Below are 22,488 nucleotides of genomic sequence, written 5' to 3' on the forward strand. Positions count from 1 at the left end.
TATTATTTATTATTTTTCTATATATTCCATTAAATTTACTGTCAAGCCACTTTCCCCTCTTTGAATATTTGATCAGAACTGCAAAGGGATGTTCCATCTTGCACACAGTCTCACTTTGGTGCTGAATATCTGAAGCCCAATTTGTCATTCTTGGATTCCTCTGTAAAGTTTCAGTTTGATAATAAAAGCAATAAGAACGCATTTCCGCTAACAGATTTCTTCACTGTTATTTGTCACAGAGGGATTTATTCTAATGACGGCAAATTGAAAGAAAACAATTAGACATCTGTCATGCTCCATTCTAGTTTTCATTCTCGCTTTGTTTTTCTTTTTAGAAGAATTTAGCCCAAAGGATGGACTTGGTTTTTATTGATGCAGTGACAGCTAGTGCTGCAAATGAAGGCTCTGCTAGAATACTTCTACCCTGCAGAGAAACCCATAGAAAAGAATATGAAAAACTCAAGAAATCATGAGGGTCAGTCCTCACAAGGTCATATATTTCCCCAACTGGAATGCGGGTTCTATTAACCCTCACCTTTGGTTGGGGATAACATTTTTACCCAAGGAGAAGTAAAGCCTAACTAAAGAAGTAAACTAGAAATGTTGTAGATGATGTTTTGTGCTTCTGTACCAGCCCAAGGCAACCACAGCCCTTTAGCAGTAAAGATCTGTGTCTCCAAAGATGCCCCAGTAGCTCCCCATCTTCTTTTCTGCTGATTCACTGCACATGCTCTGTGCTGCTGTCACTTACTGAGCTTAGGGACCCACTCACAATATACAGTACACATAGAATAGAAATGTCACAATATAAGGCTGATTAGTAATTAATACACATAATTACTACATGGCAGCACAGAAACCAGTGCAATTAGCATCAGAATTGAATAATCAGCAAACCTGTAGCATCAGCTTATATTACAGGGGAAGCTCATTTTCTGCTGTATAATTAGTGACGAGCCCTAAGCTTAGCTTCTCAACAGCCAATCAGAGCCCACTGAGCATGTGAGTGTCACAGACACTTTCCAAGATGGTGACCCCCTGTGACAAGTTTGAAGTCCTGGATCATTGCTGCTATTGACAAGCTCAAACTTTAGCCTGGTGCTATAAATTCAGTGTATAAAATATGGCAGTTTTAGCCATATTAATTTTTAGGGTTTAGTTGTCCTTTAAGGTTCCACCACCACCCCCCTGTGCTCTCATAATTTTTTTACCTCCCTTTCCTCCTATGATTAGGGAGATGGGATGGTCCAGGCATGGAGAGGGGATGGTGTGGGCACAGTTGAGAGTCTGGGTTCAGGTGGAAGATTAGTGGAGCAGACCTGGTTTGGGGGCCCGTGAACGCTGGGGCCCATAGTTTTGTTTTTCTGAGACTAAGTTTTGTGCCAAGTGCCTGCTCATGGGATCCGTGAAAATCTTCTCTGGTATGAATTCCTCCCTCAAGCTCTATGTCTGGGGCATCTGTACTCATGGGCTTTTGTCTTCTTTGGCAACAGGTTTTATTCATCACCTGCTTAAAAGCAAACATCTCATTGGGTTTTGATGGATTACAACACTAGATGCAGACCCTGTGGTTGCAGGGAGGACCAGGAGTGTAGAGAAAGAAGAAAGCTCTCACAAGTGCCCAGTAAGGTTCTGATTAATGTGAAATTCTAATATATCTTGGCAGAATAGGTCAACTTACCAATGTTTTGGAGCCCCTACATTTATTTTGCTGTGGGGCCCAGTATCATCTAGTTTCGCCACTGTCGTTAAGGACCTATTATTAGCACATCGAATCTGTCCCATTTTGTTTCACCCAAAAAATCACAAAACTGCTGAAAAATTTGAGAAACAGCAAAAAATATGCAAAACGCATTGAAACACATTTTTGTCTTGGCGACTATTTTGTCCTGGCGACTTTATTGTCTCTGCGAGTTTTTGCTGCAGTCTCGCGAGAAAAATAGCTGATGGCGAAATACGGAATTTCACCGTGAATCCTTGCCTGGCGAAAGAATTCACTCATCATTATTTTCACTTATCTCTTTATTTTGTATCTGACAAATGGTGTTTGACGAGCCCCAAACCTTTGTGTTTTCTTTCTTGCTAACCCGTTCTTGAAGCTGTCTAATGTGTCTGCCAGCGTAATCCCTTCAAGGAGACAAAGTTACACCTCAGCAGCTCTCACTATAAGGGGCACATTTATCAAGGGTCAAATTTCGAATTTTTAGGAGTCTCTAAAAACGAAATGTATTAAAGAATTTAAATTCGGCCGAATAGGATCAACCAGCAAACTCTAACTGAATTCGATCGAATTCAATTCACATTTTTTTTTTAAAAAAGTGTAGATTGATTGTATTTCCAAATTGATTGTAGGAGGTCCCTCATAGGCTATAACACCAATTTGGCTGGGTTTTAGATGGCAAATAGTCGAATTGTAATTCTTAAAGGGACAGTACATGATAAATTTTGAAATTCGAATTACATTTTTTTTTTTAAACTCCAATTGGATTTGGACTATTCCCTAGTCGAATTACACTAAAATAAACTCGGAATTTGAATTTGAAAGTATCTTTCCTATGGATTCTCTGTCTTCTGATGAACAGCAGCTCTTTTGAACTAAAGATGCGGCTGCCTATGAGAGCAGTGGGACGACTCCTGCATGGACTGGGCATATCTTCACTGCAGGAATGATCTGTATTTATATTGACTTGGTAAGAAAATCGCCATTTAAAATCCATGTGATGTAAAAGATATATTTCCTTTTTAAAGTAGGTCACTTATATAAAGCAATTGGAGGGATGACGGCTTTCTGTTCTAAAAGGCAGGGAACTTGGCAGGCAGCATAAATGTGAGGAAATAATCATTCTCTGAAAGAGTGTAGGATTTTAAAAATTGACTTCCAGCAGAGTTGGATTACAGATTCTTATAGTTCTCAAATATAAAATAGTGGATAAGAGTTTCTGAAACGAAATAAAAAGAAGAAAGCTCTCACAATTGCCTAAAATTATTTAATGATACGTGGACATGTGGCAGATATCTCAGTGGTCAGGAAAAGAAATCTGCAGTCGAGTGAGAAGAAGTAAAATTGATTGGGGTTCACTCAAAGCTAGAGACAGTGCCCCTAAGACTAGAAGTAATTATGTACATACAGATGACTCTCTCAATTAAGAGCCCATGATACCAGGAACTCTAAATGGAAGGCAAGGGTATTGTTAGAGGCCATGCGGAATTCACATTGGAATAAGAGACTGGATGAAGATGAAAAGGAGAGGCTTCGTAATGAGACCGGCGCTTCCGCAATTTACACGTGTTTTGGCGCATTCGCTGTTGTTGTGAAACAGAAAATTGCTCCAACTGCGCATGTGCCAACATGCCGGCCTCATTCAGAAGATTTCCGAAGAGAAGAAGATGGCGCCCGTGAACTCTGATGCCTGAATCTGCACCGAGGGGGTAAGTAAAAGCTTAGGGGTATTTGCCCAGGGTAACACTTAGGCTTTGGGGGAGGAGGGAGTGGGGTCTATGTAGGGTAGGGGGGGTAGGCAGGGGCATAACTATAGAGGAAGCAGACCCTGCGGTTGCAGGGGGGCCCAGGAGTGTAGGGGGCCCAGTGAGACCCTAATTAATTAGCAATTTTAATATATCTTGGTAAAATAGGCCAACTTATAAATATTTTGGGGTCCTAAATTGAATTTGCTATGGGGCCCAGTAACAACTAGTTACGCCACTGGGGGTAGGGTTCTATAAGTTTAGGGTTGACTTCTCCTTTAACATTACACAGAACAAGTGGATCTTACAGTCTATGGCCGGGCATATCTCTTATGTAAAATAACATATACTGAAAAGTCTTGTTCAATATGTTCTGCAGCGTATTGACATTATAAGAGGGTTGTGCACTCCATGTAATAAAATGTATATCAGTAGCAAAGCAACAATTTTACTAAATATGACACCTCTGTATAATAGCCCGCTGTTATTAATGTCCAACACAGATCACATCTTGGGACGAGAGGTTCATGATAATTAAATCTGCACAGTTGAACCATAATAGCTCTTTCCCTTCCCGTCCAAAATCTGTGACCTAGAAGTCAACCCACGTCTTTTGTTCCCACCAAACAGTCCAGACAGCAAATCCAGAATGATCTCCTCCAGGAATCTGCAGCGTTACTGTGAGATACGACAGAAAAAGGAATGTGGCTGTGAGGCTTCATTATTATTCCAGCTACGTTTGCTATTGTTCTGTAAATAGGGTCGGTCTATTCTTATTCTATTAAAGTCACAAGCCATAATGATGATATTTACCCACATTTCTGCATTAACCTACACACCATGGGGGAAATTTACTAAAGGGTGAATTTTCGCCTCGGAAGGCTCCACCCACACTTCACGCAACTGCGTCAGACATTAATTCGCAACGCAAACCCTTATTCATCTAAATGCAAAGTTACGTCTCATCTGATGACGCTGACAAAGATTCGCCGGCGAAAATTCGTCAGCGCAAGCATTTCAAAGTGAACTTTCCCCAACATTCATCTCTGCCTGCGTAACTTAGTTAGTACTCTAACACTTAGGTCAATTTCAATAGGGTGGGTACATTTAGGTCATATATATTGTGGTGTTTATACAAATGGCCTGTAGATGTCACTGTGCTCAAGACTTATGCTGTGCATACTTTCTATACAGCTTGTGGTGTTAGAGTTGCTTACTGTTGTGTAATGGCTGCATGAGCCTGCTAATAAAGCACTGTTATACTCTACTCATCCTCGGCTACCACTACATAACATATATATGTCTTTATTACAGATGTTGGTGCAAATGTTTGAAGTGGCCACTTATTATTACACATGTCCAAGGAAGCAAAATAAAGACAAAAGAGATCCTCTAATGCCCTAGACATGAGCCCACCCTAAAACAAATGTGGCATGAGCTTCAAATGGTTAAAAACAATTTTTTAAAATATATATATTTCACAGTTACAACTTTTAAACACAATCCCACTTTAAAATATGAAAAAATGCCAGCGTTTTGTCTTTTTTTATGACTTTTCGGCATACAGGATATGATGTCACTGATATAAGACCGAGGAGAATGTCGCTTCAGCTTATCAATTTGCCAGGTATACCCTGGCGAGATAGACTTGCGAAAAGGGTAATATAGTGGAAAATTTGTACTTTGCGGAGTAACAATCGTTCCCTGAGCGAAAATTCACCTGGCGAAAGGGCACAAAACTCGTTAGCGCTGACTTAGTTCACTAGCTAATTGTCCTCTACGCCCTTTTACTAAATTGGCGATGTCCCTGCAAAGTGTCATTTTGGCGAATTTTCACTAGCAATGGGCACTTTCGCTCTTTAGTAAACCTGCTCCCATGTTGGGTAGGAAGATTCAATATTTGAGAGGAGGGAAAGGTAATTGAATTTTGGTTAATAAACCTCCATAACATGTAGAACAGCACGACTGTCATACTATTGTTAGGGCGCCATTGAAACTCTCTTCATAACTGCTTTTTTACTCCGATTGAAACTGCCATCGGGCTGAGATGGGCTTTATATTTTTGCAAGACTCAATTTATAGTGGTGTGAGACTCTGAATATAGTTTTTGTTCAAAATCCAAATCTTGCAATAATAAATTAGGTCCCTATAATTGCTCCCAATTCCTAGTTGACGGGCCATGCAGCAGGAGAGTCTCACAGTTTCAAATGATGTTTCAGGTTGGTACCAGTTGGGTTCCTACAGATAAGCAACAGTGGCGTAATTAGACCCCTAAGGGCCCCGGTACAGAAATTTACAACTGGCCCCTCCTGGAGATTGTTCACCTGGGAGTTCAACATCAGCTAAAGGGCCCTGGTGAGCCATCCCAGTGTTATCGTATTGTCAATTTATGGCTTCATTTGGTGACTGAAAGAAAACACATTTCCAACATTATTGAACTGCAAGCTGCACAGTTGTGATTACAATTGTGCAAAAGAGCTGCAACAGTTACTTATAAATATGAAACTTGGCCCAAATTATGAGAACTGAAAATGCTAAACAGGCAAACACTGTAACTTTGCCTTGGAGCTGAGAAATGGGATTGTGGAATACGATATAACAGTGCACGCATTCCACGTCAGATTACTTCAACTACCGATTTATTACAATCTCTCCGCTTGTTGCTGCTTTTCAACTACGAGAGCACAAAGGTTTACCCAGGGTGTCTCAGAGGCTTCCTTCCTATTTTCTAATGGCTGGGCGTTGGACTACCGGGACATGTTTACATTTTTATTATGCACATTAGTGAGTACCCACTGTGTAGTTTCAGGCAGAGGGCTCAGGGCAGGGTGAATACATAACAAGAATTCCCATTATGCTTTGCCCTAGTCGAACTGTATGTGCATGCATGTGTGTATATAATCCCTGACTCCATTCCACCTCACCATAGACTTTTTCCCCCCACCAGCTTTCTCTACCATCATGTCTGCAGCGCCGTACAGCAGCCGGTTTTGTTCTCTTTCTCCAAGTAGGGTGTGACAAGGTGGAAAGGCCTTAATATGAGATGCGCTTCAGCCTATCAGCGCCTAAACCTAATGGTGGGAGAGGAAGTGAGGGCCCGATTGGGCGCAATAGATTCAGTTGTCCTAAGGCCGGGACTGACACCGACGTGCTGCTTGTGACGCCACTGACGCACTGATCTTTCTGCTGGTGCCATGGAGTACCCATCAGTACCCGGTACTCCTCTCATGGGATGTGGGCCCCATCGGTGCAGCTGGTGCAGCTGCACCCTTTGCACCCCCGGTAGTTCCGCCACTGATAAGCAAGTCCAATATTCATTTGCAAAACTGGTTGTTCCCTAGAACCTGATAGTCTTCTAGATACACCACTGGATGCAGTTAGAACATGAGGGTGGTGGCAGACGAGGCTACTGGGGAAGATTAGTCGCCCAGTTACAAATCGCCTCTTCTTCGGGTGACTAATCTCCCCTAAATGCCTTCCCACCAGCTAGAATGTAAATAGCCATTGGGATGGGACTCGGAATCGTTAGTTTGCCCGAAACTGTTTCACAAGGAAACTTTGTGCGACTTCGGAAAGCTGAAGTGATCCACGTGCCATCCCACCATCGATTTACATTCTAGCCAGTGGGAAGGCATCTAGGGGAGATTAGTCACCCAAAGAAGAAGCGATTTGTCATTGGGCGACTAATCTTCCCCAGTAGCCTTGTCAGCCACCACCCTAAGGGTAGGGGCACACTGTGCGATTTGGGGAGATTTAGTTGCCTGACTAATCGCCTTGTCTTTGCGGTGACCAATCTCCCCGAATGCCTTCCCTCTGTCTTGTGCCGGCTAAAATGAAAAAAAATGTAACCACACTTTGCACCACTTCGTCAGGCACAAATTCGTTACCACTACACTAATTCACTAAAATGCGAAATTGCGTTCTGCAAGCGATACTTCTTCAGTGCGAGTATTTCATAGCGAAGAGTCGCTAGCGTTCACTTATGCCTAGCAAAAAGTCGCTAGTGATCATATGCTTAGGTCAATTTTAATAGGGCGAATACATTAAAGCTGTATGGACGTCCTTATTAGAGATGTTGGTGCAAATGCTTGAAGTGGCCACTTATTATTATAAATGTCCAAAGAGATCATTTAATGCCCTAGACATGAGCCCACTGTAAAATGAATTTTCCATGGCCCTCAAATGTTGGGGGAAAATGTTAACCCAAAAAAGTTCAAGCAAGGACTTTTGCAGAAAATCCCGCTCAAAAAAAGAAAAAGTTGCCAGCGTTTTTTTTCAACTTTAATGCATTTTCAAAACACAAGATATGATGTAAACGACAGAAGATTGAGAAAGATCTAGCTTCATTTTAGCAGTTCGCCTGGTGTGAGGTGGTAAAGTCAACTTTGGCGAAAGAGGTCACGTTCAGTAAAATCCACACTTTAGTAAATTTGCGGAGCAACGACTATTCGCCTGAGCAAAAAATTGTCTTCTGCGCCTGTTAGTGAATTGGCAATGTCTCTGCGGATTGGATTTCTGGTGAATTTTTGCTAACGATGGCCACTTCGCCCTTTAGTAAATCTAGTAGTTCTAGCATAAGAATTAGTTCATTTCAGTGCAGAAAGGGAAGAAGGTAGTTAGAGCTTGGTGAAGCAAAAGCAGTGTTTTATTCAAATACACCTTTATCGCTCATCTCCTGTATGTTCCCCAAATTCATCAACTTGTTAATTTCTCTTCCAAATACCCAATCCCCCTTCCTATGTCTCATCTCTTTATTTCTGCCTCTCCCAAACGCACCAGCCTCTACATCTCTCTCCCAAAATATACATTTCCAAGAAAATCCTATAGAAATCCCAGCAAATCAGATTTCCCTTCCCTGCCGAATGCCATGGCACAGGTTTAATTGCAATTACGTTGATCTAATGAGGACAGATGATCAATGTTCGTTATGCTGAGAGTCGTCACACTTTGGCACTTAATTCAATCAAGCTCGTGGGGCCATCAGAGAAAAATGAAATCACCCAGGAATTCCTTTGTTTCCGACATTTCTACATTCATTATTGTGAATGAATTATTAACACCCAATAAATGTCCCTGTAACCTTGTACAATGCATGAACAGAATCAGGAAAGAGAAGCTTGCGGGGATGAAGTGGGGAATGAGTTAACTGTATACCTATCGTTTAGCCAAGCATCAGACCTCTAGTGGTGCCTCATATTTACTGTCTTATTTATCCACAAACCCAGGTCTGAATCTCTCTCTCTCGTCTTCTGTATGTGCTGCCAGTGCTTCCCTTTCCTTTCCTTTGCTTTGCTTGATGCACATGTACCAGTCTGCATTCAGCCCTGTGTCCACCTCCACTGAGTACCCAGTACACACACACACATCCAACACACACACACCTCTCTTCTTCTCCTTGCCAAAGTATGGGCTGGAATTAACACGCTCCATGCTGATGACTCTCAGCCGGTGCACACCACTCTCCAATGGACTTGCATAAAGACAGGACTACAGGGAAAAAGTCCCTTCACTGGAATCCACTTGTCACTCTCTAACAGCGTCTATGGATGACCTACAGGCATCCCCTTAAATGCCGGGGGGTTGGCATGGTCTCAGGTAAGAGATTTTTTACTTTGTGTGCATGGACTGGTTGTCCTGCCATTCAATTCTTGAGTAGTGCGATGTGTCCCACCTGTATAAAAGGTGCACTGATAGCGGAGAAGACTCACTTTGATAGGATGTAGTGATTTCTACCAACAAGGATACCATTGAGCAATGTGCAGGGATCAGCAGGTTAACTCCACTTTATACAGGGATGTTATATGTGTACGAGAGGCAGAGATGGAGAGATCCAATTCTATCAGTGAGTAAAGCATTGAGGAGACTTGATATAAAGCACAATGAAACTGTCACAACAGCAGGAGGGTCCTGTCACTATATCACACACACATAGAGCCGTGCTGCTGAGCGACAGGAGCGACTTCACAAATATCCCTGCAGCTGAGGGAAACACTGCATTAGGCTGATTTGTTGGCTGCTTAATTAGGCTTAGCTGGTAAAATGTTTTTAATTACAGATTTGGGATTGTATTTATTTTTTCCATGGGCTGCGGTTTTCGGAGGCAGCGGCACACTTTTTCATCTTTATATATGTCTATTATTAGTTGCCCTAATATTGTTTATGGTCCTTATCTTACTGTGTGCACACACTATTCCTTATCTCCATGTATGTACTGTATATATGTAGTTCTAATACACAAAATCACAAATGACCTGTAAAATATTTATAAACAGTGCTTATTGATGTTATCAGAACTGCTTGGTCATTTCTGATATCCTTATCATTTACAGTAGGGGGTACATTAACCCATATAATACATGAGTGATACTCAGAGTTCCCTGTATAACTCAGCCTCCAGCCTTGTGTCTTTATATGGTCACAGAACAACCCCTCAGTGACTTCTAATATCCTTATCATTTACAGTAGGGGGTACATTATCCCTTATAATACATGAGTGATACTCAGAGTTCCCTGTATAACTCAGCCTGCAGCCTTGTGCCTTTATATGGTCACAGAACAACCCCTCAGTGACTTCTAATATCCTTATCATTTACAGTAGGGGGTACATTATCCCTTATAATACATGAGTGATACTCAGAGTTCCCTGTATAACTCAGCCTGCAGCCTTGTGCCTTTATATGGTCACAGAACAACCCCTCAGTGACTTCTAATATCTTTATAATTTACAGGTGGGAGGGATATTATACGGAACATTATTTATAAGGTATTATGTACCCCACCCCACCTTCCCCTGTAAATAGTAACCAGTAAATACAGTGGAAACTGCTTTATTGCTTAACTTATCACAGTCATCTTTCAAAGACATAGATACAACAACATAATGTGCTGATTATAAGGAGATGGTGCTTTGGTAATACCATAATTAAGCACAAACAAGCAACTGCCACAAAATCCATAAATATAAATGTGAATGTAAGGAATGCTCTCTGCAAATATCTTATTAAAGAAAAAATATAATTTGAATGCCGGGTAAAACTTACAGACGCACGTTATTACACATAGAGCTCTATCAACTTAATTATGTTCATTGATAAAAGGTGCTTCATATAAGATAAATACATCTAACAGCTCCAATAAAACAGTGACCTCTGCTGGCCACATTTATCATAAAACAGGCAACATACAGGTATGGGACCTGTTATCCAGAATGCTCGGGACCTGGAGTTTTTTGAATAGTGGATCTTTCCTTAATTTGGATCTTCATACCTTAAATCTACTAGAAAATCATGTAAACATTAAATAACCCCAATAGGCTGGTTTTGCTTCCAATAAGGATTAATTATATCTTAGTTGGGATCAAGTACAAGCTACTGTTTTATTATTATACAGAAAAAGGAAATCATTTTTTAAAATTTGGATTATTTGATTACAATGGAGTTTATGGGACGGCCTTTCTGTAATTCAGAGCTTTCTGGATAATGGATCCCATACCTGTATGGTTATGGGACCTATTATCCAGAATGCTCAGACATGGGGTTTTCTGGATATGGGGTTTTCTGGATAATGGGTCTTTCCGTTATTTGGATTACGTCTACTAGAAAATCACATAAAGATGAATTAAACCCAAATAGGCTGGTTTTGCCTCCAATAAGGATTAATTATTATTATTATCTTAGTTGGGATCAAGTACAAGCTACTTTTTTATTATTACAGAGAAAAGGGAAATTATTTTTTTAAAATGTGGATTATTTGATTATAATGGAGTCTATGGAAGGCGGCCTGTCATTCGGAGAATTTTGCTGTTTGTCTCATGTTTTCCTTCATGTGTTGGAACACACGTAACCAATATTGTGATTCTGAGATATTTTGGCAAGTTACAGTGAAGTGTCTATGGACCCAGAGGAGCTCACTCTAGAGACAACGTTCATTCATATTCCGTCCTTGGGCTTCCCACTTATATTCCGCTTGATTTCGCACAAGCATAATAACTTTCTACATGGTACGGTATCTAGTAATCTGAACAAACAAAAGGGAATAATCAGTCATTTCTGTGATTATGAACAGCAAGCGATTTAACCTTCATAACTAATGAGAGGAGCTTTCAATCACACTGACAAGAAAATTAAATAACAGTTTTAGAGAATAGTTTAAAAAAAAAAAGCTTAGTGTATGGGGGTTGGCTCTTTTAGGACATCCAAGAGTAAAGGTCAGTTATAGTATAAAACTAAAGTGAATGCTCATTTATTACCCATTATTGGTCCTTATTTATTTAAAGGGCCAGCACACTCTCTAGCATTCCTGTGGAGTTGTGTTTACTGCAGAGGAATAGACTTGTGCTCTCTCTGTACAGGCAATTAGCAAACTGAAGTGCTTTCCTGCTGAATTGTGATCAGAGCAGGGAAGAAATTATGCCTTAGACTGATTAAATTTCCTTTGGGACCCAGGAAGTGCCCGGCATCATCAGGCCCGGATTTGTGGAAAGGCCACCTAGGCCCGGGCCTAGGGCGGCAGGATTTTAGGGGGGCGGCATGCTGCCCAACCACACCCACATTTGTTCAAAAACACTGGGGATGAGCAGTAGATACAATCATTTTTTTAAATTTCCCCATTTCTCCAGTGCAGATGATGACAATTTGCACAAATAAAGGGGTGGGGACAGGGGCGACGAATGGCAGTGGGCCTTGGGGTGCCCACTATGTAAATCCAGCCCTGGGCATCATACAACCAAATTCTGCCCCTGCTCTGCCCACACCCCCCATCCCCATCTGACAACACCGGTCCCTCTCTGGATAATGAGCCCCTGGCAACATCCCAGATGAGCCTTATGAGGATCCACCACTAATTTATGGCAGCATAGTGTTATGGTATTTCTTTGTGCAGGCAATGAGCAAATTTATGGTGCTGTTCCTTCTGAATCATGCCATGATTAATGAAATTCATTTTATCTTCTCAATCTTTTTCCCATAAGGTGTCAAATACTTATTATAATTAAAGGGTATTTAAAGGCAATAAAATAAAATCCCATTTTTACTTTCTTTAATGAAATAGAAACCTATCTTTAATATACTTTAATTAAAAATGTGTACCGCTTTTTATAAGAAACCTGACTGTATGCAGTGAAATTCTCCCTTCATTTACTGCTGTGGATAGGAATTGTCAGACGGTCCCTAACTGCTCTGCAGGGAAACAATCATACTTATGAACAGCAGGGGGAGCCCCCACCTTACTTCCCAGCCATGCAGAACTCAAGCAGCTTTGTTTGTTTCCCTGTAGAGCAGTCGGCGACTGTGTAGAGATTTGTATTGGATTTTATTTTTGCCTTTACATCCCCTTTACTGTTTACAACTCCAGCTGCAGGGACAAAGATTATGGAGCCAGATTTAAACAGATAAACTGGGATTCTATTTGGAGGATTATTTTGCTGCAGCCACTGGTTCTGCAGAGTTGGAGAAAGTTTGTATTAAACAATACAAAAACTATAAAATCCACATTAGATTACATGACAACACAGGGCCCAGTGCAGTCTGTATATTCTGATTATTAATCAGTCTTGCTATATCGGCTTCTGGCAGATATTATTTGACTTGTGCTGTTTTGATCATTTATGATGATCCCTAAGCAGCCCAGACCACTCTGAGCATGTGCACAGTCTTGGTCTTGCAAAGATGTTTAACAAAGTTACAAGATGGTGACCCCCTGTGGCCAACTTTGAAAGAATAAATCATTTGTTTGATTAGGCTTGTGTTTATCTTTATGTTTAGTATACAAAATACAGCATTTCTAGGTGACCTCACAAATACAAATGGCACCTACCTTGAGGATGCCCCATTTGAGGCTCTCCCTGACACGATGAGCTCAGGCTGAGGGAAGTAGGGTTTGTACCCAGAACCTGCTGTCCAGCTAATCAGGCTGGAAGATGAAGTTTATAAGTCTAAGAAATAGGAGGTTGCTATGTTTGTGCTGCTTAGCTAACGAAGATGGGAATACTTTGTCTCATATGTAATGAAAGAATGTCAAATGAATCCGATTATTTGACACAAAGCTGTGAGTGTGTTAGCACTTACCAGCCAGCAGTCCTGTATAATAACACTGTGTAATTATCACTGGGCTGGGATCGCTGCTCACATGACTGAAGGGCAATATGAATTTGTGGGATGATTAAACATATTTTTCTAACATTTTATGTCAAATAAGTGCTTCCAGTACTAGATGCCATTTAGGGGGGTTAGGGAGACTATTTTAATATAAAACCCCAAATGAGGCTTCTTCTTTATCATATATATATATATATATATATATATATATATATATATATATATATATATATATATATATATATATATATATATATATCTTACTGATGCCTAGTTACTTTGCAGCACAGATTGAGAAAGTGGCTTCACTTAAAGGCCCCTAACTAAAGCTACTGGGCACTAATTCTGTAGGTGAAATTAACACAAATCAGACAGAGTGACCCATACAGGGGAAATAGCGGGGAAGTCGGTAACCCTTCCAACTATTATACCTCGTCTCTGTCCTAAAATATTGGGCAACTATTTTGTTATATCGATATTTATATTGTAGACCAAGTTAAAGCAGAAGGGCAGAACCCCTTCCAAAGACTTTCCCTTTGTGCATTTCACTTTGTGTTTGGCACCAGACTGGTGATACCAATCCCTGTTCTGCAGAAGAAATGGAGACAGGAGATGAAATATGGGGTTGTTCACCTTCAAACTCTTTTTTCAGCTCTTTGGTTTCAGATTGTTCACCAGAAATAAAGCCTTTTTCCAATTACTTTCTATTTTCTATTTGTGACCGTTTATCTAATATTGAAGTGTAAAGTTTTATTTTTAACCTTCTGAAGCAGCCCTGTGAGGAGGGGGGTCGCAGACTCTTTAACTTCTCTAAATTGATACATTTAGTTGATACATTTGTTCTGCTGAGCAGAATCCCTGAGTTTCAGTAAAGGCAGCTGTTAGACTTGATACAATAGTTGCTCATATTCCACAGATACTGCTGAGAAATGGATCAACTAAATGTATCAAATTGTAACAGTTCAGATCTGCTCTTGGATCACTGAGCTGCCAGACTGAGACACCAGAGACACAAACATTCAACTTTAAACTTCAATTTTTGGGAAAGCAGTAAAAAATAAAAGATGTAAAGTAATTTAAAAAAGTCTTTGTTTATGGTGAACAATCTCAAAAAGTGTTTGGAAGGTGAACAACCCCTTTAAAGGAGAAACAAACCCTTTTTAAAAAAACTCTACCCCCTACCATACATGGACCCCTGTCCCTCCTCACCCCCAGCCTAGCTGTTACCCCGGGCAAATGCCCCTAACTTTTTACTTACCCCTCGGTGCAGATTCAGGGATCGGAGTTCAAGGCAGCCATCTTCTGGGTCTTCGTGTCTTCTTTCGGCATTTCGTCAATTTCCGTCACTTTCATCGCATGTAAGGGTTTTGTTTCTCCTTTAAGGGAGACCCTTGCTAGTGGGTAGTGTTATTTAGGTATGGGGAGAAGAGGTGCTACCCCATCTATAAGGGGAATGTAATAAAAGTCGGCAACGGAAAAAATATTCGCAATGCGAAAAGGTATGCCTTTGCGCAAACAAATTTTGCTTTGGGCGAATTTAATATTTGAGCAGGTAGAGATCAGAAGCTCGTATTGAAGCAAATGTGGGATAGATCTGGCAGCGACTCCTGTGAAGTTTCAGGCAGGTGAGCAGTGAGTGGGAAACGATGTGAGTGGGAAACGATGTGAGTGGGAAACGATGTGAGTGGGAAACGATGTGAGTGGGAAACGATGTGAGTGGGAAACGATGTGAGTGGGAAACGATGTGAGTGGGAAACGATGTCACTGAAGTATCCTGGATAAGAGCTTTATTCTAAGATCTACACAAATGTTCATTGTCATGAACCTTTATGAAGATTTGACAAAGGGCGGCAATTATCTAAGGCATTTGCACACCATGGTTGTGAAGACAGTAACATTAAAAAGATCATTATTTAGGGAATAGTGTAACTCTGCGGAATCTTATAAACTGTTCACATATTAACCACCTGGTGGGACCAGTCAAAGCTGTTTGGATGGACTTTCTTTACTCCTTGGTAGACTTTCTTGAAGCCAAAACCACAGATTTACTGTAAAAAAAACAAAACAGCCAACATGCTCAGAAGACAAGATGTTATTAATGTTAATGTGATGCCTTAATTATTCCCTTGAAACCATTGGGCCAAAACACCCACTTAATTTAATAAGATTCTTCTACTCAGTATAATTTACATTTATAAAATGTGTATATGCAATGAAGGAGAAACATCTGTAGAAAACTCATTTACTGACCTTCGTGCCCAAGACTGATTTGAATTCTATAGTTGTATAAATTGTAGTATGTCGATTAATGGCTGTTCTTCTGGCAGTGACGAAGCTTTGGTTGGCAGGAGATTGGCCATTTTTAAATCACTTTATGGTATTTATTATTCTCCTGGCACTGCAACTAAACATTTGAAGGCAAATCTGCATTTCTATGTTTCACTGATTGATAGAAGGGATTCAGTCACTGCCAAAGATCCACTTAAAATGTAATTAAGTAATATACTGCATTCTGCAGTTCTGTATTCTTCTATTTCCTTGTTAGACTTAAAGGAGAAGCAAACCCAAAAGGTAAAAAAACCTTTCCCCCTACCCTACATAGACCCCCCTCCCCCCAGTCTAAGGGGGAAATTTACTAATCTTTGAAAATTCACTCAGACAACGCTAATTTACTACAAGGCAAAGTTATATCCAGGGCGCCGAACGCTGGTGAATTTTCGCTATCTTTACATCGACAATCAAAGCTAAGATGCGCTAGCGTTCAATTAAGCCTAGCGCAACTTCGTTAGAGGTCTACGCTCAGGCTAATTTGCATACAGCGGGGAAATTATAAAGTCGAATGGACGTATATGTTGCAGCAAATACATTACAAATATGAATGTTTACATATTTATTGTGTATTCTAAGTGCCTTTTTGTGATGACTTTTATGGTCATGAAACTCCTCGATAACTTATAATATCCCAATAATTTACAAGAGGGGGTACTTTATTCACTATATATTGCCCTACACATGAGCCCACTGTATAATTTATGTTCCATATGTTAGAAAATGTAGGGGGAACCTGGTTACCCCAAAAAAAAAGAAAGACGCCAGCGTTTTTTGGGACTTAGAAAATGTTTCCACTAAAAATTGAGGAAGATCTTTGCACTCCATTGCACTTTGCCTGGTCTGGCCTGACGTTAGAGTGCGAAGCAACGCTAGCGTCTATCTCCTTCACTAGCGAAGTTACGACTGCGCCCGTTAGTAAATTGGTGAAGTAATGAAATGACGTCACGCTGGCGAATCATTATAATTTACTTACCATACGGTGCAGATTCAGGCATCCGAGTTCACGGGCGTCATCTTCTTCTCTTCGGTAATCTACGGAATGAGACCGGGGCTTCTGCAATTCTCGTGAGTTTTGGCGCATGTGAAGTTGTTGCGAAACAGAGAATTGTATCCAACTGTGCATTCGCCGCTCCGCCGGTCTCATTCCGAAGATTACTGAAGAGAAGAAGATGGCGCCTGTGAACTCCACTGGGCAGAATCTGCACGGAGGGGTAACATGGGCATTAGACATTTGCCTGGGGTAACACTTAGGCTGGGGGGAGGAGGTAGGGTAGGGGGGTAGGGTTTTTTAACTTTTGGGTTTGCTTTTCCTTTAAAGGGGTTGTTACCCTTTCAATTAACTTTTAGTATGATGTAGAGAGTGATATTCTGGGACAATTTGGTTTTCATTTTTTATTATTTGTAGTTTTTGACTTATTTAGCTTTTTGTTCAGCAGCTCTCTAGATTGCTACACACTGATTTGAAGAGACTGGACTATGATTAGGAGAGGCCTGAATAGAAAGATGAGTAATAAACAGTAACAATAATAATAAATGTGTAGCCTTACAGAGCATTTGTTTATAGAGTGTGGACTCTTTCCATTTGAAAGCTGGAAAGAGTCAGAAGAAAAAAGGCAAGTAATTAAAAAACTATATATAATAAAAAACTGAAGGCCAATTAAAAAGTTGCTTAGAATTGGCCATTCTATAACAAGCTAAAATTGAACTTAAAGGTGAACCCCCCCTTTAAGCATATTGGATATGCACCAAATAAGAAAGGAAAATGAGTGTCCTGCTCATGGTTTATTATAAGATATTTCATATAATATTCAAGTCTCTAAATAGTTGGGAGATGAAAGTGTAGCATGAGGACCCCACTATAGACATTTCTTTGTAATTAGTATTCATCCAAATTTTAAAATTATGTATTTTTTGCACATCACCCTCTACCCAACTCAGTTTTTAGCCATTTGTAAACAAATATTAATAATATTTATAAAGGGTCGAATTTCGAATTGAAAAAACTTTGAAATTCAAATTCAAAAAGACCAACTGAAATGAAATCGCAGGTTCTTTTTGGTTGAATAGGTCCGTTTTGGTTCGAATAGGTCCATATTCGGGCGAATTTGAATCGTTCAAATCAAAGGAATAGCGCATTAGACCGAATTCGAATCGAAGTTTTTCACAAAAAAAACTTTGATTTTTCAAAGTCCACCAATTGACTCCAAATAGGTTCTAGGATGTCCCCCATAGGCTAAAACAGCAATTCGTTTTTAGATGGCAAAATGGTCGAAGTCAAATTTTTAAAGTGACAGTATATGATAAATTTAGATGTATTCGAATTTTCTAATTGTTTTCAAATTTGAATAGAATTTGGACTATTCCCTGGTCGAAGTACACAAAAAATAGCTCGGAATTCGGATTTTTTCCTTTTTGAAAATTTACCTTGACCTTTGATAAATCTGCCCCTTAATCTCCTTCTTAAAGTGATTCCCTGTGATTTGCCCCCCATATCATAAGACATGGGGGCAAATTTACTAAAGGGTGAAGTGGCCTTTGCCTACGAAAATTTGCCAGAAATCCCATTTGCAGGGACATCGTTAATTCACTAACAGGTGTAAAGGGCAATTTGCTAGAGAAAGAGATCATCACTAACAAAGTTTCACACCCTTTCGCTCAGGCGAATGATCGTTTTCCCCTTTCGCCAGAGTTTCCTTCGCCAGTATAAACCTGGCGAACTGATATGATGAAGCTTCATCCTCCTCATTCTTATGTCAGTGACATCATATCCCGTATGCCGAAAAATCGTAAACTTTTTAAAATGCTGGCGTTTTTTCTAGGGATGCTCGAATCCATTATTTTGGATTCGGCTGAACACCTGAATGCTTTGCGAAAGATTCAGCCGAATACCGAACTGAATCAGAATCAAGCAAATTAGGGTTGGGAAGGGGAACACATTTTTTACTTCCTTGTTTTGTGACAAAAAGTCACACGATTTGCCTCCCGCCCCTAATTTGCAAATTAGGATTCGGATTCGGTTCGGCCAGGCAGAAGCCTGAATCCAAATCCTGCTGAAAAGGGCTGAATCCTGGATTCTGTGCATCCCTAGTTGATTCAAAATTTAAAAAGCGGAATTGTCTCTAAAATTTGTAACTATTAAAAAATGTTATTTTATTTTTTTTTACCATTTGAGGGGCATGTCACATTTGTTTTAGGGTGGGCTCATGTCTAGGACATTAGAGAATCTCTTTTGTCTTTATTTTGCTTCCTTGGACATTTGTAATAATAAGTGGCCACTTCAAGCATTTGCACCAACATCTCTTATAAAGACGTATATATGATCTATATGTACCCGCCCTATTCACATTGACCTAAGCGTAAGAGAATTTTCACTAGGCAAAAATGAACGTTAGGGAAAGTTCGCTATGAAATGCTTGCGCTGATGAATTAACGAAAGCGAAATGTCACCAGCATTCGACTACAGAGACCCAACTTCGCATTTTAGTGAATTAGTGGTAGTGAATTTGCACCTGGTGAAGTGGCGCAAAGTGGGGTGGAGCCTTCGCAGGGAAAAGTCGCCCTTTAGTGAATTTGCCCCATTGTCTTATTTTCTCAGAGGAATTCGAGTAACATAGTAACATAGTAACATAGTAACATAGTAAGTAAGGTTGAAAAAAGACACACGTCCATCGAGTTCAACCTTTTTTTTTTTTTTTGTTTATTAACTACCAATCTGCCAGTTGATCCAGAGGAAGGCAAAAAAAACCCATCTGAAGCCTCTCCAATTTGCCTCAGAGGGGGAAAAATTCCTTCCTGACTCCAAAATGGCAATGGGACCAGTCCCTGGATCAACTTGTACTATGAGCTATCTCCCATATCCCTGTATTCCCTCACTTGCTAAACACCATCCAACCCCTTCTTATACCTATCTAATGTATCAGCCTGTACCACTGATTCAGGGAGACAATTCCACATCTTCACAGCTCTCACTGTAAAAAACCCCTTCCGAATATTTAGGCGGAACGGGGGGCAGTGTTTGCAAAAAAGCTAAAGAAGGAATTCAGCAGCAGCAGGTCACTTATATAAATGCTAGCATGCGGAACACTGATGCAGAGAACTTGTGTTTTCTTACATAAAGGGTTTATATAAAAGGAATTTATTCTTCCATCAGGAGAGACAACCTTCCAGGTTTAATGTGGAGTTTTATGGAGTTTCCTTCAGAGAAAATGGTATTGTATAAATGTTTAATTATTCATATTAATGACTATAATCTTAGCGGCGTTGTCCTTCTTGGGCGGTAGAATGAAATACAGAGTCACTTTCACTATTCTGCCTCGGATTCACCTCTTTTTATTATCTATTTATTCTCACGAGATGAATATTTCTAATTAGCAAAGAGAAGGAAACGGTTCAGAATATCACTGAACACTCATAGAGGAGAGGGGACAGAAATTCCCTGTTTCAATGATAATAAAACAACAAATGGAGACGTAGATAAATCAAAGTCAGTGTATAATTGACACAATGTAATGATACAGTAGCAAACACTAATGATTTCTAACTGTCAGTACCAGATACTATAAATATAAAGCTCATTTACTTACGATTGTGCGCCAGGGCAGTCTATGCAACATGCACGCACATCACCATGTTTTTTTCACCCAGAATACAGCATTTTCCCCGTAATTCCAAGATAATGGCATCTCTCAGGGGCAGTTGTGCTTGGCACATGATAGAGACCAATTTCTACCAACTGGTAATTTTTTTTTCTGTCTTTGCCATAAATTTGTATCTGCCAACTGCATCTTTTCAACCTATCCGTGGCTCACGAGCAGACATGAGAATGGACACAACCATCAGGCCAAACCAACAAATCCCAGGGATCCATTTTTTTTTATTATAATGTTTTTAATAGCGCTGCTCCAGCAAACTTCTGCACTGAAATCCATTTTTCAAAAGAGCAAACAGATTTTTTTCTATACTTAATTTTGAAATCTGACATGGAGCTAGGCATATTGTCTGTTTCCCAGGTGCCCCAGTCATGTGACTTGTGCTCTGATAAACTTCAGTCACTCTTTACTGCTGTACTGCAACTTGGAGTGATATCAATCCCTCCCTTCCTCTCCCCTAGCAGCCCATCAACAGAACAATGGGAAGGTAACCAGATAACAGCTCCCTAACAAAAGATAACAGCTGCCTGGTAGATCTAAGAACAACACTCAATAGTAAAATCCAGGTCCCACTGAGACACATTCAGTTACATTGAGTAGGAGAAACAACAGCCTGCCAGAAAGCAGTTCCATCCTAAAGTGCTGGCTCTTTCTGAAATCACATGACCAGGAATTACATTTAATATGGTAGAGTGGATTATTTGCAGTGTAAACAGTGTCATTTAGAAATAAAAACAACACCGTAAAAATCATGACAGAATCCCTTTAAGACATATACTATAAGGAGTTCAACTGATCTACAGAAAATAATATAATGCACAAGCTGCAGGTAAAAGGAATAAAAAATGGAGTTTACTGATACATAACAGTCAGGGCTTAATCACCTTTTAGAAGGTGTCCTAGCCTCCTGAAACATTGCTCACTATTATGAATAAATAGACAATATGGGCAAAATTATAAGGCCACAAAGCCTTGGGCGTAGGTGGGCAAGTTTTGAGGGGACACCTGCTGACTGCCGACTTGGGGTTGCCACCTTTTGTATAGTTTCTAACCAATCTGCGGGTGGGAGGAGCCAATTGGTGATGTCAGGGGTAGGAAATGGGCAGATAGGAGGAGCATCAAGGAATGAAAGCTGTGGGCAAGGGTTGGAAGGTGTAAAATGAAGGGTACATGGAATACTAAGGAGTGAAGTTACAATTACATTAATACTTTATCTGGCTCTAGCTGGTGATTTCCCAGCTGGGCTGATCAAATACCACCTGGGTGGAAATGGCTTGTAAATAGGCTGAGTAAGGGAATAAATTGGGAGGCACGAGTGTGGGCCATGGAATGCAACATATTGAGTTCGCTATGTGCAGTGCAGGTATAGGTTCCGTTATCGAGAAACCCATAGTCCAGAAAGCTCCGAATTATGGAAAAGCCGTCTCCCATAGACTCCATTTTATCCAAATAATTTTATAATTTGTAAAAATGATTTCCTTTTTCTGTGTACTAATAAAACAGTAGCTTGTACTTGATCCAAACTAAGATATAATTAATCCTTATTGGAAGCAAAACCAGCCTATTGGGTTTATTTAATATTTATATGATTTTATAGTAGACTTAAGTTATGAAGATCCAAATTATGGAAAGATCCATTATCCGAAAAACCTCCGGTCCCGAGCATTCTGGATAACAGGTCCCATACCTGTATTTTAATTCTACAGACACTTTTCTGTTGGTGTTGCATTCGACTTCCATTACCTACTCCTGAGATTATTAAAGTTCACCTGTGTGATATTTAGGTTCCTTCCTTTCCTATCTTTAGAAAAAGAATGTTTATTTCCCCCCCCACCTCTACTCTACATACTATATAATAACAGATACATAAAACCTACAAAGTACGTGGAGTCAAAGATCAGGAGAGCCTCGTTCATTCATATGTATGGCTGGGAACCTCCAGAGAATAT

At 40.1% G+C, this 22,488-nt stretch overlaps 1 protein-coding gene across 1 annotated transcript in view; it reads left to right on the top strand.

The window, feature by feature from the left end:
- The first annotated feature begins 8,689 nt into the window (after positions 1 to 8,689).
- LOC108706507 (histamine H2 receptor) overlaps positions 8,690 to 22,488 on the top strand; it is an 80,034-nt gene continuing 66,235 nt past the window's right edge. Inside the window, exon 1 of the mRNA XM_018242991.2 lies at positions 8,690 to 9,060. Within this exon, the coding sequence (XP_018098480.2) occupies positions 9,012 to 9,060 (49 nt within the window). The 5' untranslated portion in view covers positions 8,690 to 9,011. The remainder of the gene's footprint in view (positions 9,061 to 22,488) is intronic.

Source organism: Xenopus laevis, chromosome 1S (genome assembly GCF_017654675.1).
Source record: "Xenopus laevis strain J_2021 chromosome 1S, Xenopus_laevis_v10.1, whole genome shotgun sequence".
Lineage (NCBI taxonomy): Eukaryota > Metazoa > Chordata > Amphibia > Anura > Pipidae > Xenopus > Xenopus laevis.